Source organism: Zosterops lateralis, assembly GCF_965231275.1.
Source record: "Zosterops lateralis genome assembly, chromosome: 29".
NCBI classification, from domain to species: Eukaryota; Metazoa; Chordata; class Aves; order Passeriformes; family Zosteropidae; genus Zosterops; species Zosterops lateralis.
Window position 1 is genome coordinate 751,364 of NC_139789.1, and position 16,281 is coordinate 767,644.

The window sequence follows — 16,281 nt, forward strand, 5'->3', positions numbered from 1 at the left end:
CAAATCCCCCGCGGCCGGACTCTGACGTCACCAGAGCCCTGGGGTCGGGCTGGTGTGGCAGGGATGCTAGCGGGCCCGGCGAGGCACTGACCCCGGCGAGACCCTTCTCCTTGTGCCCCGTATCCCGGCTGCTGCTGCTCGTCTGTTTCGTTAGCGACAATTAAACCTCTAACAACCCATTAAACGCATAATCGATGCTCCCCGGCTCCCCGGCCCAGCTAATGGGGTGAAGCGCCCCGGCCGAGGCGAGCTCCGGCCGGCAGATAATGAAGCAACGGCTGCGGAAGTAATGGGGTTTGATCCGGGGGACGGGACGCGCTCAATGGGGGCTGCGCTTTTCACATGACATAATTGCCGAGGCTGGCGCCAGCTCGGGGCACCCCTCGGCCTCCCGAGCGCCAACAAAGGCCGGCTGGCGCTGGGAGCGGCAGCGCCGCACCCCCGGCTCGTTTGATCGGAGCCTAATTGGGACGAGGGTGCTCCCCCAGCCCGGCCCGCAACCCCCGCCCGAGAGCGTGGAGGGGCCCCGGGATGAGGATGTGTCTCCCCGGGTCCTTGGGGCTGAGAGTTGCGTGAATTATGGAAATAAGCTGTTTTCCATGGGGGGGGCATAGGGAATGTCGGGGTACCCTCGCTTGGTATTCCCCCTTCCCTGCCGTGGGTGCGCCTGGTCCTGCGCTGCACCTCCTGCAGGAACGGACAAGATTTCTGACCCCAAAAATGCAATTTAAATGCAGGGAGGTCGCAGAAGCGCCGAGCGGCCTGGCCGGACCACTTTATTGGTGCTTTCCCCGGTAGATACCCACTGGAGCCTGTCCCAGCATGTAGGGGTTTGTGTGGGAAAAATCCAAGCAAAAATGTGGGGGTTTTCCCCCTTAGAATCCAATCATGTGAAATCGCTCACTGCCCAGATGGGGCCGGTTCCTGGCGTTGTACTGCGAGGAGTGGGTCCTGCTGGGAGCGCTAGGGGTGCTCCCACCCCCTCGAGGCTGAACCGGAGCCCTCCCGCTTCCACCCCCTATAATCTCCTCCCGCGGGATTTGCCCCCTAAGCTGCTTATTTCTCTCTATTTCTCCCAGGCCTGAACGAACCTAGCCCTGCCCCGGCACGACGCCTCGAGCCTGCTGAGCCGTGGTCTCTGGGCACTCTGCCCCTGGCGCTGCCTGCTGGTGGCCTGCCACGTGGGGCTGGCACTGCCATGCCTGGGGATGTGGGACTGACACTGCCAAGGGATGTGGGGGTGGCATTGCCATGCCAGGGACGTGGCTGGGGCACGTACCAGTCGTGCTGTGAGATCTGCACCCCTTGGCACAGGCCAGGATGGAACCCAAGCCTCTGTGCATGTCACCTCCACCCCCTCCATCCCCTGGCCCTCAGCAGGACAGATATGGCACCAAGGCACTGTGGTGATGGGGCAGGGGTGCCACACTGTCCCTCTACAGGGTATAGGAGCTGGGGCTCTCGGGGCTCAGGTTCTCCTCAGGGGAGTTGACCCACGAGCTCTCCACTAGCCCCCAGCTCCCGGGGGAAGAGGAGAAGAGAGGGCTGTGGGGTGGTGAGGGGGACGCCTGCAGGTTCAGCTTGGCGATGAGTGGCCGCCCCACGTTCACCCGCTGCCGCTCCTCCACAAAGTCGTCCATGCCCTGGTAGCAGTACTGCAGGCACACGGTGAAGGCCAGCTCCTGCTGCAGGGACACCAGGACATGGGCTCCTGTCCTGGCATGGCCATGGTCATGCTGTGCCCCTGACACCAGCCTCTGCCCACCATGGCTCTTACCTGCAGTTTCTGCAAGCCACAGATCCGGCTGTAGAGGCAGCAGGAGGGGCAGCCAAGGCTCCAGATGGCCACCAGCGGGCTGCCCAGCTCCTCTGGGCTCTCCTTGTTGGTGCACTTGAGGTCCACATCCAACTCCTGCCATGGATGACATTCATGTGAAAACCACCAGTTTCCCCCTGCTCTCCAGTGTTGCTCTAGTGGGGGATTTGGCAGGTGCTCCCACCTCAGGAATATCTGTGAGCCGGGCCTCACACTTGATGATGTCCTTGGGAGCAGCCACCACACGTGTGTAGATGATCATAATGTTGGAGAACTCAGCTGCAAAGCCCAGCTGGACGGCGACACCACAGTCAAAGCAGAGGTGCTGGCTCTCTGGCAGGACTGGGGAGTGGACAGGGAGCACAGAGCTGGGACCTGCAGGGGCTCAGGGCTGGAGCTGTACCCACAGTCGAGGTGGCTGCTGAGTCACCCCAGAGCACAGCTGCCAATATGTTGCTCCTTTCTAAAGGCTGGTGGCTCTGTGCTGACAGCTTCTCCTCCAGGTGGGAGGAACCCAGCAAATGTTCACAGCCTCTCTCTGCTCCTGGGGCTGTTCCCCCTCTAGATGCCAGCTTGGGACAGGGTAGCCATGACTCACCATGAGCCTTGGCCCACTGCAGGTTCCTGGCAGAGGACTCATCCTGGCCTGGGAGGCAGATGGGGTCTGTCAGAGCCCGTCTCTCTGAGAGGTTGCTGCGAAGCTCCAGTGCCTGCCGGCCCCGTGTGATCTCCAGAGTGCCCATGTCTGTGATGGCACAGGGGGTTGGCAGGGGCCACCAGGGGAGTCATTGTTCCCCACTGCTCCTCACTCACCCTCAGCCACCTTGTCCAGCAGCACTGTGATCTTCTCATCCTCCAGCAGCCAGCGCTTGAGGAAGGTGACAAAGATGCCATTGGAGAGCTCACCTTGGCTTAGCTCATAGGCTTCGGCATCTGCACACCTGTGGTGACAGGGCAGTGGTTAGATCTGTCATGAGGTCTGGCACTCCATGGGAATAGGGCCCAACAGGATGACAGCCCTAAGGAAGCCAGAGCTGCGTGCCCAGTGATCTTCCTGTTCCCATCACATCATCTAGCCACTGTGCTAGAGACAGGTGAGAGCATGGCCGGATGCTTAAAGCATCACCAGCCCAAACCCCTGTGCTCCAGAGGAGTCTTGGAGCTTCATGCCAGCAGGTGCTGCCCAAAGCCAAGCAGTGCCATGGGCACCTCCCTGCCCTGTGAGGGACCAGGGGCTGCTGCTTGCTCAACCCCTCCAGCATCCAGGGTGGAGGGATGCAGGCATGGGTGTCTGAGCCCCTGTCCCACTCTGAGCCAGGCAGGGATACCCAGCCCCACTGCCTGTGGCAGAGGATGGTGGGAGGGGACCCACGTGGCATAGCCAAAGACGATGTTGGCCGTGACCTCCAGTGCCCCAACCTGCGGAATGATGTCATCATTGAGGTTCCTGCAAGAGAAAAGAAGCTGGACAGAGTGAGAACCCCAAAAACCCACCCCAAAGCACACCAGACCTTAAGGACTGCTCTGTGCCCCTCTGCCCACCCATTACAGAGTTTGCTAGCTCACAGGGGCAGTGAAGTCTTGGGGCATTTATACAAAGACAACAGGTTTAGATGGGACCCTGGGAGTGCCCCATTACCCTCCCCCAGGAGCAACCACCCACAGGTCCCTGTGCTGTCTCTCTCTGAGGGGCAGCTTGTCCCCAGGTGAGTGCAGGGCCGGGTCACCTCTTGCGGCACATGTCAAGCAGGAAGATATTGAGGCCGGTGCGGCGCTGCTGCATCTCCCGCAGCACCCACTGCACACACAGGCAGTGCTCAGATGTATAGGCGCTGGGCGCGTCAATGGGAACCATGAAGCTGTTGCCAAAATTTTCATAGCCATGCCCGGCATAGTAGAGCAAACCTGCTGAGGGAACAGAGGGCAGGTGACATGGTGACATCCCCTGACTTGCCAGCACCTGTATCTTGCTACACCCCAAGACTCCACCAGCATAAAATCACCCAGCTCCCCCTGGGCTGGAGTCACACCGTAGACACCCTTGTCAAGGAGGAGGAGGAACTCATCGACGGCCATCTGCATCTCGGCCTTGCGCAGGTCCAGCAGTGACACCACCTTGAAGTCAAGCTGGCGGAGGAGGGCACCGAGGGCGTGAACATCCACGATGGGCGCCTGCAGCTGCTTGTGGTGCAGGTAGTGCATGTTGCCGATCAGCAGCGCCACTTTGTCCGTGGCTGCAAGGACAGGAGAGGGAGGTGTTGTTACACAGTGGGACACACGTGCTCTACATGTTGTCCACAGCTCACAGAGGTGACACCAAACTCTGGCCAGCATCACTGTCCTGGGTACCAAGGTATCCTGTGGTGTCCCTGCCTTGTTGATCCCTGAACCCTCAGGTTATGGGTAAGAGTTGAGGGTTTGGTTTGAGGGTTGAGGTGCTGATCAGCTCTCCTAATTTGGGTTGAGGCTGGGCTGTTGTTTCACTCTTCCAGTATGCTGCATCCAAAGCATTCCTGACCAAGTAAAGCCTTATGGGGTGACAATGGTGACACTGGTGACAGTCAGAGCCCCTCAGGACCACCAGCCCCTCCCAGGCAGGCTCTTACCATACAGCTGTCCAGGGCTGCCATGCTCTAGGGAGCCTGGGAAGAGAGAAATACTGTGCTAAGGCCCTCTAGTGCCAGGGGAGCACGGCGGGCAGAGCAGCACAGACCTGTCCGCTATGCCCTCACCTACCTCCATCCCCCTCCTGCCAGGAGCCTCCAGAGGTGAAGAGCCGTGGACCTGTGGCAGAGGGGTTGTCAGGGACCCTATACATGGCATCATGTCCCAGAATGGGCTGTGGTCCCCCCAAAACTGTGGAGCAGCCATGAAGGCTTTACTGGGAACAGAGCAGGTAGGGGGTCACAGAGGTTTGTCTAGGGCCCTCACCAATCTCCACATCCACCTCCTGGCTCCACACCTCGTGGAAGAGGTTGAACACGCGGCAGGAGTAGCTGCCCCGCTCAGCCGTTGTCACCAGCTTCACCTGCCAGCAGGACGGAGCAGGAGGCTGGGGCAGTGTGCCAGACAATGCTGCACTGTGCCACACTGTGCCATGCTCTGCCATGCTGTGCCATGCCAGAGGTCCCTCCATACCTGGAACTGAGGTGCCTGTGCTCCTTCCACGGGGCGCCGGTTCCTGAACCACTGGTACTGGGGTGGAGGGTTGCCAATGGCTCTGCACTCCAGCGCCAGCGTGTCCCCCTCGGCCAGGCAGCACGGCCGCGGCTGCTGCAGGATCTGCAGCCCCACCATGGTTGAGCAGTAGCCACTGGCTGGGGAAGGGACAGGGTGGCAAATTAGGCACACAGCCATGGAAGCACTTTGCAGAGTTGCTCCAGGCCCTAAGTTCTTCACCTACAGGCCCTGGCACCCATAGATGGCATGAGACAGCAGGCATGAGGAGGACATAGGGCATGTGGCTCCTCTGTGGGCACCATCACCCCAGCAAGCCCAGAGACCTTCACAGCTGTGCCAGAGCATTACATGGCAAATGATACCACTCAGGACCCATCCTTGTCCCAATGGGGCAAGAGGTGCCCTGCAGAAAATGTCCCAGTTAGGCTGACAGAGATCTTGAGACCCACCTGAACTGGGGCTGCTGCTCTTCTCCACCTGGACATGAGCCCACCTGGAGAAGGTGAAGGTGGCCCCACAGTTCACCCGGCAGATGTACCACTCAGGCTGGCCTGCCGGGGTGGCTGTGTCAATCACCAGCTCTGGGGATGTAGCTCCAGGCACCTACAAGACAGGAGGAGGCCAAGGAGTAATGGACTCCTTCTTACCTTTGTGGGTCCCTCACCATGGACAGGGTGCGAGGGCCCTGCTCAATGTGGCACAGTGGAACCTCACCTCCTGCCTCCCACAGAACCACTGGTATGCAAGCCCTGGTGGGCCAGTTGCACAGCAGGTCAGGGACACCTGTGTCCCCTCTGCCACCACCTGAGAGTCCGGCTGCACTATGATGCGAATCACATCCTGGACTGCGTGAGAGGAGAGACCAGCCTGGGCTGGCTGAGTCCCCTGTCCCACACCACCCAATACCATCCAGTCCCATCCTATACTTCCCCATCCCCACCCACAACAGGTTCTCCTCTCCCAGCCCAGCCCATCCTATCACATCCCACACCTCTGTTCTGTCCCTGTCCCAACCATCTCATCCTACCATATCCCATTGGCATGTTCAGTGCTATCCCATCGATGCATATCATCTGTTTCAGTCTATGCCATCCCACTCTGCCCTATCCCATCCCATCCCACCCCATGCTGTCCAAATCTGTCCTGTCTCATCCAATCAGACCACATCCCATCCTATCTCATCCTGTTGCATCCATCCCACTCCACCCTGCCCGCCCACGACCTTGTTACCAGAGCAAGACCTCCAGGAGGAATTGCTGTTCTTTGCCCCCATGCCCATTTCCTCTTGCTGAGCCCCTGCCCCCTGGTGCTCCCGTCCAGGCCCTTGGTTCCTGCTGCCCGTCCGTACCGGCAGAACTGAGGACCTGGCAGGCCTGTTCGTGCCCCATGCGCTCCAGGCAGCCCAGCAGGTACCTGAGGGTGCAGTCGCGCTCGGCCAGGAGCTGCAGCAGGCACTGTGTGGGGCTGCCGCGGGGCTCCAGCACCTTCAGCGAGCACATCTCCAGCTCCTCCGTGCTGCAAGCACCTGCAGCCGTCAGAGCCACAGCCCCCCACCTCGGGGCAAATGGGAACCCTGCCAGGGGCCTCAGCGGTGCCCCAGCCCAGGCAGGGAACTGACCCATGCACCCCACGCTCAGCCCGCAGCACAGCTGTGCCGACGTGCATTTTGTAACCTGGTCGGGGACAGCCCCCGGCAAGGCTCCCCCAGCCCTACCTGCACTTGAAGCGTTTCTCGGCCCCGGCCAGCTCAGCCAGCTTGCGCCAGCCCCGGCTGGCGTTGTCCAGTAGCTCACACAGCCGTGCCACCACTTCCTCGCCCAGCGAGGCGATGGGCATGCTCCAGTCCCCCATCCCTTCTGGGGATGCCAAGGGGATGAGTGACAGGGTGACAGGCACCCATACCCCACGGGACCCCTCTGGGCACAGGGTGATTTAGAGGGGAGAACAATGAGATCCCTGGTGTCAGGATACCTCCCAGCAAGAGCCTGAGGAGGTGCTGGGCCCTGGCTGGGCAGTGCTGCTGGATCTGGGCAGCAGCATCCAGCCAGGAATGACACACACTCCCACTCTGGGAGCTGGGTGGCACAGGGGACCCCACTCAGCCCCCAGCCTTGGGCAAGGAGCCAGGGTACTTTAGCCCAGCCCCAGGAAAAGGACCTTCATGGAATGGGGGTCCATGGAACTAGAAAGAGGGGATGGCCTTCATCACCTTCCCTGGCAGGTGATACAGAGGATGGGGACACACTACCCCTCTCCTTCTGGCAGAGGCCCCAGTGGGGCAGCAGCAGGCCCCTTGCTGTCACCAGGCCTCTGCATGATGGCTCTGGAGCCACCATGAGGGGCCTCCAAGGGGCTCAGCATAGAGTACATGGGGGTCTTGGGACTAGGACCCAGCTCAGCTTGCCCTGAACCCTGGGAAAGGTTTCAGTGTGACATGAAACACTTGGACAGGGGCAGCTCCCTCCTTCTCCCCTCAGGTCCCTTCCCAACAACCCACACCAGAAAGGCCCTTGTCCCCAGGACTGAGCTGCCCAGAGCAGCTGTGTGACACTCACCCAAGCAGGGGGCTCCAAGACAGAAGACAGGGATCCAGGTGCTCTGTCTGCTCACCTACTTCTGGATTTGGGATCTGGACACGCTAGGGGTGGCAAGGGGAGGGTGAACTGCAGGACCGGCAGGGATGGGCACTCACTGCAGAGTATGGCCAAGCCCCATCAACTCCGAGGGTGTGCACTGAGCCCGCACAGAGGAAATGAAGGTTCAGCCCAAAATCTCCCCCAGGCCCCTGTGCTGCAGCATAGCACTTCTGCTTCCCTCCTTCTTCCTTCCTGTCTGTTGTGCAGCACGTAGGCGCAGAGCTGACACCCCCCTGCCCACAGCCCCAGGGGAGCTGGGCACGACCTGGCCCTGCCACAAGGCACACAGCACCAGGGCCACCGCCAGGCCAGGCAGAGGCTCCACTGTCCCTTCCTCACTGCAGGAACCCACAGGCATCTTTCCCGAGAATCCAGCTCAAGCCCAGAAGAAGCTGCAGGGCAGCGACTCCAGTGTGGAGGTGAACTGAGGTGACAGCCAGGTGTGCCCAACATACAGGCAGAACTAAGGCCAGGGAAAGCTGCTGGGCTTTGCCAGGCTGCAGCTGCCCAAGGAGAAGCAGAGATAGGGCAGTGAGGCCCCCGCTGCTGTGGGGAAGACCCTGCCTTCCCCATCCAGCCAAGTCCTGGCATCCCAGCACCACTGCTCCTACTGCTGGAGGAGGAAAGAAGAGCATGGTGTCAGGGTGGCCCTGCAAAGGGCCACCATGTCCCCTCCTTCACCTTGCCTGCTGCCCCATAGCACTGCCAAAGCCTAGCCTCTATCCTTACAGCCCTGAGGAGCACAGGTTGCTCAGGCCCCAAGATCCACTGGCCAGGGACACAGCTGAGTCATTCCTCACCCCATATCCCCACGGAGCCCTCAGCCCCAGCTGCTGTGGTACAGCCAGTGATGGAGTGTGGGCTGTGTGGGCAGTTGTGGGCTCTCTCTACAACCCAAAACCTGAGCTTCTGTCTCAATAAACACACTGAGACCTTGTGGCCTGTGTTGCCTCAGCCCTTGACATGGATAGCACCTGCACCAAGCTTGCAAAGGGTCTGAGTTTGTCATAGCATTTATAACAGATATCAGCCTCACCAGAGATTTATTTCTTATTTACAGCAAAAAGAAGAGACCAAAACCAGAGCAGGTCCCAGTGCCACCTGTGCTGGCACACGGGGAAGCCCCAAGCTCAGCAGGACCTACAGCTTCTTGCCCTTCTTCAGCCTGTTGCGCTGCCATGTATTATACTTCCGCAAGCGCCTCCAATACTCGAGTGAGTCGGGATCCAGCTCCTCCAGCTTCTTGGGGGGTCCGAGGTGGATCTTAAAGAGCCTGGGGGTGAATGCAGAGGATGTGAGGCTGCAAGACGGAGGACAAAGGGACAAGCACGGGATGGAACAATGCACATAAGTGACTAGAATGTGCAGATCCTTCACCCCACATCCACAGTGCACCCACTCCTGTCTCCTGACCCTGGAGAAGGTGTCTGGGTTGCAGAGGGGCAGTCTGCCTCCTCGCATAACACTTCCCTGTCCCTCTTACACAGCTCTGTGCCCCTGGGATGGCACCTCTGTTGGGACACAGAGGGGAGTGGGGCAGCACGCACCAGTCGGGGTACTCGGAATCAGGCTTCAGGGCCACCTCCGGACCTTCCTTGAAGTAGTTCACCCCCATGGCGTGGGTGGCGAGCATAGTGGGGTCCGTGCACACCTCCGGCCCCTTCAACGCCTCCTTCGACACACCCTTGCCTTTGGACTTGGCGGCTGTGGGGAAAAGGGCAGGGTGAGGGCAGAGGTTGTGTCGGGCGACAAGGACGAAGACAGGGGAAGGGATAGGGACTCGAGGGCAAGGGCATGGCGGGGCGGGAACAGGGGCAGGGGCAGGGGCAGGGGCCGGGGCCGGGTGGGAGTGGCGGGCACGAGAAATGGAGCTGGGGCGGCGGCACCACCGGGGAGGGCGCGGGGCCGGGGACCGGCACACGGGGCCCGGAGCGCGGCGAGGGCAGGCCGGTAGAAACAGGGGCGAGAAGCACGGGATCGGGGCACGGAGGGACGGAGTAGCACACGGGGGGACACACGGGGCTGGAGCCGGGAGCGAGGAGCATGGGCCAGAGCCGGTGCCCGTGCGGGCCTCACCAGGTTTCTTGGCGTAGCCACGGGCTGGAGCCCAGAACGCCGCAGCCGCTACCCGTAGCAGCCCTCGAGCGGCCATGGGCGCGGGGCACGGCGGGACCGGGGCGGGGCCGCGGCCGCGCCTGCGCCTGCGCTGGGCGAACAGAAACGGCGGTGGGACCGGCCCGTCCCGGCCGGAGGCGCCGGTAGTGATCGAGTCCGCCCGGCTCGGACCCCTCCTGAGCCGCCGGTCCCATGGAGAGCGGCACCACCATGGACTTCCAGGCGGCCGCGCTCCCTGCCCCCGGCAGCGGCAGCGATGAGACCACGGAGCCGCGGGCCATGGACACGGAGGACGGGCCAGACGCCCCTGGGCTCTGTGCGGGGGGCGGGCGGCCGGAGGAGCCCTCCCGTACTACCCTGCAGCCCGGCAGCGGCTCCGGGCCGGAGGGGTCGGGGCCCGCCGTAGTCCCGGAGCTCGCGGGAGGCGCGGGCGGACGGACCGAACTGTGCCAGGGCTCCGGAAGAGCGATGGAAGCGGAGGCGGTGCCCCAGGTGCCGCAGGGCTCTGCCCACTGTGAGCCCAGCGCCGGGAGCGCCCCTCGGGGCATGGGGCGCCCCCGGACTCCCAGCAGCGCCGACTCCGCGGGCATGGAGCTGGATGAGACCCCCGAGTCCCGTGCCCGCCCGGGCAGGGCCGAGTGGACCGAGGATGTGGAAGACGAACCCTCGGAGATCCAGGGGCTGCTGGCTCATCTCGAGACCCTGGACCCCAACCTCCGCGACGGCTCGTCCGCCCCAGAGCAGGGCTCACCACCTCCCTCGGGCGCTGGTGCCCGGCGGGGCCGCGGGCAGTGCCCGGGCAGTTGCCGGCCCTGCCCGCTGCACGTGGCCACGGGCCGGGGCCTGGCGATACGTCCCTGCTGCCCTCAGCACTCCACCTGCGACCGGCCCTGCTACGGGCTGCTCTTCGCCGAGGCTGACCGGGAGGACTTGCTGAGTCTCTTGTGCTACGAGGAGGGCTTGCCTGAAGCTGGTGCCGAGACCCCCTTGGCCTGCTCCAATGTCGTAGCTGGGACCAACCTGGAGATGCTGCAGGCTCAGGAGGAACCAATCACTGTGGAGAAGTCTGAAGGGCTGGGGAGGCCAGAGGGTTCAGGGGAAGAACCTTCTGGTAGCTGGTGTTATGGAGATGGGCTTTGCGAGGATGATTCTGCCTGTGAAGGTGCTCGGGAAGATTCCCCGGAGCCGGTGTGGGCTGCCCTGCCTTCCACTCTGGCCCCCGGGACAGAGCAGCCACCTCAGGGTGCTGTGACTGTGAGTGCAGTGTGCCTTGGGCTGCAATGGGGCAGCAGGAGCCAGGACATGCCCCTTGGCTCTGATCCCTCCTGGGGTCTGGGATGGGAGCAAAGGAGAGCCAGGGACAACTTTCTTCAGGTCTTACAGGGCCTTGTGCTGTGATTGCCCAGACAGGACCCTCGGTACCAGCTTTGACCCTGAATGCATGCTTGCCTGGCTCGCTGATTTGTGTGTCCCCTGGGGCAGAGGCTGGTGGGTCCAAACAGCCCCTCTGGTCCTGTGTTATCCTCCCCTCCAGCCCCAGGACCCTGCACTAGCACCCCTACAGGCCTCGGACCCTGCTCCTCCCTGTCCAGCCCTGGGATCCTATGCCATTTCTCGCATTCCCAAGGACACTGCCCTTGCTGTGCCACTGCTCCAGGGCCAGGCAGGCTGAATCCCTGAGGTCCCAGCCACAGCCTCACTTGGTCTCTCATTGCTTTGCAGAACAGGGAATCCCCATCATCCTGTCCAGCCTTCAAAGAGGGTGAGTTGCTTCTGTGCTTGAGCAGCAAGAGCATCCAGGAGTGCTGACCCACCTGCTCTGACCCTGAATGGGAGTGGTCTGGGATCCTAGTCAGGGAGGGAACAGCCAGCTCTGCACCCACCCAGAGTGGGTGCACCAGGCTCCATGTGGCTTGTTGGAGTGTTTGCTGGGGAAATGAAGGTGCATCAGGGAGGGGGTATACTTGAGGGAAAGCGATGGCACGTGTTCCCAAGGGAAGGGGGAGGCAGCTCTGGTCCCCCAGTGATGCCAGGTGCCCATGTACCCAAGCACGGAGCTGCTTCATCATGTGTAGGAATGCAGCTAACAGGCAGCAGGAGTTGGTACCCTCAGTTTCAGAGGTGGGGGAGCAGCCTCTGCTCAGTCCCTCCCAATGCCTCAGTTCCAGGCCCTTGTGACCCAGAGGACTTGCTGGATGGTGTGATTTTTGGGGCCAAGTACCTGGGCTCTACGCAGCTGGCCTCAGAGAGGAATCCCCCGACCAGCGTCCGCATGGCACAGGCCCAGGAGGCAGTGGACAGGATCAAGGTGCAGGAGGGATGGGGGACATGGCTGCCCCAAGCCTTGACCCCTGTGGGTGTGGGGCAGCGCTCAGGATCTGCCTGAGGGCACCTGGCTGTGGGGCTGTGTCCCAACAGGGTCCTGTGACCCTCTGTTGTTGTTCTGCAGGCACCTGAAGGGGAGTCCCAGCCCATGACAGAGGTGGATCTGTTTGTCTCCACACAGAGGATCAAGGTGCTCACTGCTGACACTCAGGTGAGCAGGAACAGCAGTAAACACATGGTTCTATGGCTGCTTCAACATTCCTGTTTGGTCTCAGGATCTTAGCTTTGCACCCACACCAGCAGGGTCTTGCCCAGTGATGGCCTACAGATGAGGACGCATGTCTGGGAGGGAACATATCACTTCATAGTTATCCTGTGTCAAGTCCTCACCTCTCTGTGTGGCTGCACAAGGCCTCCCACCTGACCTACACCCTGTGGAGTTGCTGGGATCCCAGACTGAGCTCTGGGGAACCCAGGCTTGAAATCTGGGGAGCTCTTTGCCTCAGGATTAGTTTCTGTGTTGTAGCAATAGGGCAGCTGTCCTGTCCCATGGCAAGACGCAGGGACCCAAATGAGTCCTTGAGGAAGGATCTGTAGCTTTTGGCACAGACATGGTTTCTGCCCATCATGTGCTGGGCAGCTGCGCCACATCCCAGCACCGTGGCCAAACCCTTCCTGCTTGCAGTTCCATCAGGCTCATGGCTGCCCATGTAGTCTGACAGCCTCGAGAGGTTTCAACTCTTTGCCTGTGTTCCCTATGACAGGAGGCCATGATGGATCACTCCCTCCAAACCATCTCCTACATTGCTGACATCGGCTCCCTCGTGGTGCTCATGGCACGCCGGAAGCTGCCACGGCGCTTGGAGGTGGCGGAGGAGAAGCGGCTCTACAAGATGATCTGCCATGTCTTCCACTCGGCTGATGTGAGGCAACACACAGGTCCCTGGGATCGGCAGCTGGCTCTGGGGACCTGAGTCCCATCCCACTGTAATAACTGGGTTTTCCAGTCTGGGGCTGTGGCAGAGACCCCTCCCCCCCCCACAAGGGAGAGGGCAGGAGCCCAGCCTGAGCATCTCTGTGACACACAGAGACCCATTAAGTAAAGTGGAGAGGAGAGTTGGCTCCATACAGGGGCCGATTCATGCAGGGAAGGAGCCAGAACACTCTGGAGCTCCCAAGGACAATTCCCGTGCTGGGCACTGCAGGGCACTGGGAGCTGTTGGTTCCAGGCCTGAGCCATAGGCAGGAACAGCCCCTATCATTCCCCAGGCCCAGGTCATCGCCCAGGCCATCGGGCAGGCATTTGGCGTGGCCTACCAGCGCTTCCTGGAGGCCAACAGCATCGACCCAAGTGAGCTGAGCCCACGCCAGTACAGCTGTGCCCTGGAGGACCAGGAGCAGTACAATGCAGAGCTGACTCACTTCTCCCGGCAGGAGAACTGCAAGGACGTAAGAGCTGCTCCAGGGGGTGGGGGCAATGTGGGGAACCCACTGGCACCTCTGTGTCATCCATTCTGTGGCTCCCTGTGCAGCTGAGGTGCTCCCTACAAAACCAGACCCCATCCCAGCCAGCTGTGAGTGCAGCTGTGGGCTGGGACATGTGCTCCACGACTCTGGTGGAGGTTACAACTGTAACCCACCTGTTCTCCCCCCAGGTCTGCATCCGGAAGCAGAAGGGGGAGATCTTGGGCATTGCCATTGTGGAGTCGGGCTGGGGCTCCATCCTGCCCACCGTGGTCATCGCCAACCTGATGCATGGGGGCCCTGCAGAGCGGTCGGGCGAGTTGAGCATTGGGGACCGCCTCATGTCGGTCAACGGGACCAGCCTGGTGGGGCTGCCCCTGGGCACCTGCCAGAGCATCATCCGGGTGAGCCAGGGCAGGGTGACCTCCTGCCTCACCCCAGGAGGGAGATGGGGACTGGCCTGAATGATCTGGGAGTATCTGTAACACTGGAATTCCCTCAGCTACATCTTTGGAGGCAAGTAGCTGAAAGCAAGGACAGCATAGCCTCAGAGGCAGGGATGTCTTGGTCTGGGTTTGCAAGTTCTTGTCCCTGGATTTATATTTGCAGTATCTCTTTGTGTGCCTCAAGTTTCCCCACTGAAAACAGGTTCCTCAGCCTTCACATGAGCAATGTGGCTGCATTCCTTCTCGACCAGTCTGAATAGCTCTCCAAAATCTGACCAAGCCCCATCCCAACTTCCAGGAGCTGAAGCAGCAGACTGAGGTGACACTGAACATTGTGCACTGTCCCCCTGTCACCACAGCTGTCATCCGACGCCCCAACTCCAAGTACCAGCTGGGCTTCTGTGTTGAGAATGGTGTGGTAAGTGCCCATGGGATGGGAGCTGGGCCAGGATCTACCTGAGGGACAGGCAGAGCTGGCTGTGTCCAGAGACCAGCACCTAGCTCCCACACTGCATGTGCCTGCCTGGGCTGAGGGGTCGCAGGGCTCTGCTGTGCACAGCAAAAAGCTCCTCACAGCCTTTCTGCAGCACTGGTGGGTTTATCCCTCTCCCTAGAGTTCTGTAGCTGTTTGCTTTCATGGTGGTGGCTTCTTCCTGGCTTTCTGGGCATGACTCCAATGACAGTTGTTGCTGTCCGTTGTCCCCGAGCCACTCCATGGCCTGGGCTCTCCTGTGGCTATGTCGGGAAGGCAGAGAGGGCCATTCCTGGGCTCAGTGGGAGCTGGTTGAGTGGGTGACACAGCCACCTCACACACCAACTGGTGCCTCCCCTAGGACTGGAGATATGGGTCTCTCCTGATGCCTTAGGGAGAGAAGCTCAGTCTCTGCAGCCAAGGCCTGAGGGGGGAGCAGGAGAGTGCAATGAGTGGGGCAACCATAGCATTGTCAGCCAGGGGACAAAATCCTGGGGGCTGCCATCACTCAGCACATCACTCTGCCGGCAGCAATGCACTGCGTGCCCAGGGGCTGGAAGAGGTGTGCACCCCAGGCAAGAGCTCTACAGGGTTGTGAGGGTTTGGAGCAGTGGTGACAGGGCTGAGCTGTGGGCACAGCCCTGCTCTCACAGCACTTCCCACTCCCAGATCTGCAGCCTGATGCGTGGGGGCATCGCAGAGCGGGGTGGCATCCGTGTGGGGCACCGCATCATCGAGATCAACGGGCAGAGCGTGGTGGCCACACCACATGAGAAGATCATCCAGATCCTCACTGAGGCAGTCAGCGAGGTGAGCTGGGCCCCCACAGAGCCGCTGGGTTCAGAGCTGTGCACCAGTCCCAGCTGGGGTCTCTAATCTGTGCCTCTCTGCCTAGGTACACATCAAGACCATGCCAGCCGCCACATACCGTCTACTGACAGGGCAGGAGCAGCCCCTCTTCCTCTGAGCCACCATGCCTGGGGCAGGCAGGAGCAAGCCTGGGGCAGGCAGGAGTGGCTCTGCCTTCTGCCCCAGCCCTGCATCAGAGCCCTCAGCAGGGCCTAAGTCTGCACCTCTTTTGTTTTACTCAGGACACAGTGGGACACTGGAGACTGATTTGGGCACCTCTCACCCTCCAATCACCTCTCCCCACCTCACAGTGCCTGCTCTGCTGCTGCACAGGATCCCTCACCTTGGCCTTGTGCTAGTGGGAGGAGAGGGGGTCCTATGTTAAAGTTCCCCTCATCCAGTCACTGATTATTGTACTTTTACACTCACCAACGGTGCCTTTCCCAAGGTGGGCATGGTGCTAGTAGCACAGCTCAATTCCAGAGCTCAACCAGCACAGCCACAGAGCAGCACTGACCCTGCACACCCATGTGTGGGTGCACAGTGGCACCCCTGAGGGACACGCAGCAGCTCCCAGACTTGGACTTAGGAGCAGAAGCACTCTTGGCACCTCCTCTTCTCCCAGGGCTTGGCCAAAGGCTTGTTGGGGTGCAAACTCTCTGTTAGACACACTGGACCAAGCTGGGAACCTGCCTCAGCTTTTCCCTGGTACTGCCTTGAAGTGCTCTGCATGCACAGCCTGGCCCAGAGCCACAGCCCTTGAAGCAGCAAAAGGGAACATGGCATTGCCCAGCCCCACAGCCTGGGAGCTTGGGGCTGTGAGCCTTTTGTGAGCAGCTCTCTGGGCCCCCAGGGCTGCTGCAGTGCTGACCTGGCTATGCCTGTGTGCTTGGTTGCTCTCAAAATAAAAAATTTGGGAAATATGGAAGGCTGTATTTGAGGAGCTGCCAGGGGACCACAGCAGATGAGGCTCAGCTC

At 61.0% G+C, this 16,281-nt stretch overlaps 3 protein-coding genes across 5 annotated transcripts; 1 reads left to right on the forward strand and 2 right to left on the reverse strand.

The window, feature by feature from the left end:
• Nucleotides 1–757: 757 nt before the first annotated feature.
• Nucleotides 758–8,544, reverse strand: LOC310920116 (mucosa-associated lymphoid tissue lymphoma translocation protein 1-like). Of its 2 annotated transcripts, none has more exons than XM_083879871.1 (17): nt 7,552–8,544; nt 6,711–6,852; nt 6,345–6,511; nt 5,711–5,841; nt 5,446–5,599; nt 4,955–5,133; nt 4,748–4,844; nt 4,553–4,600; nt 4,423–4,458; nt 3,847–4,050; nt 3,544–3,721; nt 3,189–3,263; nt 2,630–2,757; nt 2,415–2,561; nt 2,001–2,158; nt 1,778–1,912; nt 758–1,685 (listed from the first exon to the last, which is right to left on the reverse strand). In XM_083879871.1, exons 2-17 carry the CDS (start codon nt 6,845–6,847, stop codon nt 1,437–1,439), a joined length of 2,223 nt encoding a protein of 740 aa, XP_083735997.1. In that variant the 5' UTR covers nt 6,848–6,852; nt 7,552–8,544; the 3' UTR covers nt 758–1,436. The 2 variants fall into 2 exon arrangements, with proteins under 2 accessions (XP_083735997.1, XP_083735996.1); XM_083879870.1 differs by having other exon boundaries at nt 3,544–3,724.
• A 114-nt stretch (nt 8,545–8,658) lies between these two features.
• Nucleotides 8,659–9,806, reverse strand: MRPL54 (mitochondrial ribosomal protein L54). 2 transcript variants are annotated; one of them, XM_083879873.1, is made up of 3 exons: nt 9,709–9,806; nt 9,180–9,336; nt 8,659–8,905 (listed from the first exon to the last, which is right to left on the reverse strand). In XM_083879873.1, exons 1-3 carry the CDS (start codon nt 9,782–9,784, stop codon nt 8,773–8,775), a joined length of 366 nt encoding a protein of 121 aa, XP_083735999.1. In that variant the 5' UTR covers nt 9,785–9,806; the 3' UTR covers nt 8,659–8,772. The 2 variants fall into 2 exon arrangements, with proteins under 2 accessions (XP_083735999.1, XP_083735998.1); XM_083879872.1 differs by having other exon boundaries at nt 8,659–8,932.
• Nucleotides 9,807–9,864: 58 nt separating this feature from the next.
• On the forward strand, nt 9,865–16,197 carry APBA3 (amyloid beta precursor protein binding family A member 3). Its single transcript, XM_083880170.1, has 10 exons — nt 9,865–11,001; nt 11,470–11,509; nt 11,910–12,055; nt 12,197–12,283; nt 12,837–12,995; nt 13,342–13,521; nt 13,728–13,940; nt 14,281–14,400; nt 15,124–15,264; nt 15,350–16,197. The coding sequence occupies exons 1-10, from the start codon at nt 9,940–9,942 to the stop codon at nt 15,419–15,421; spliced, it is 2,220 nt and encodes a 739-aa protein (XP_083736296.1). The 5' UTR covers nt 9,865–9,939; the 3' UTR covers nt 15,422–16,197.
• Nucleotides 16,198–16,281: the final 84 nt, after the last annotated feature.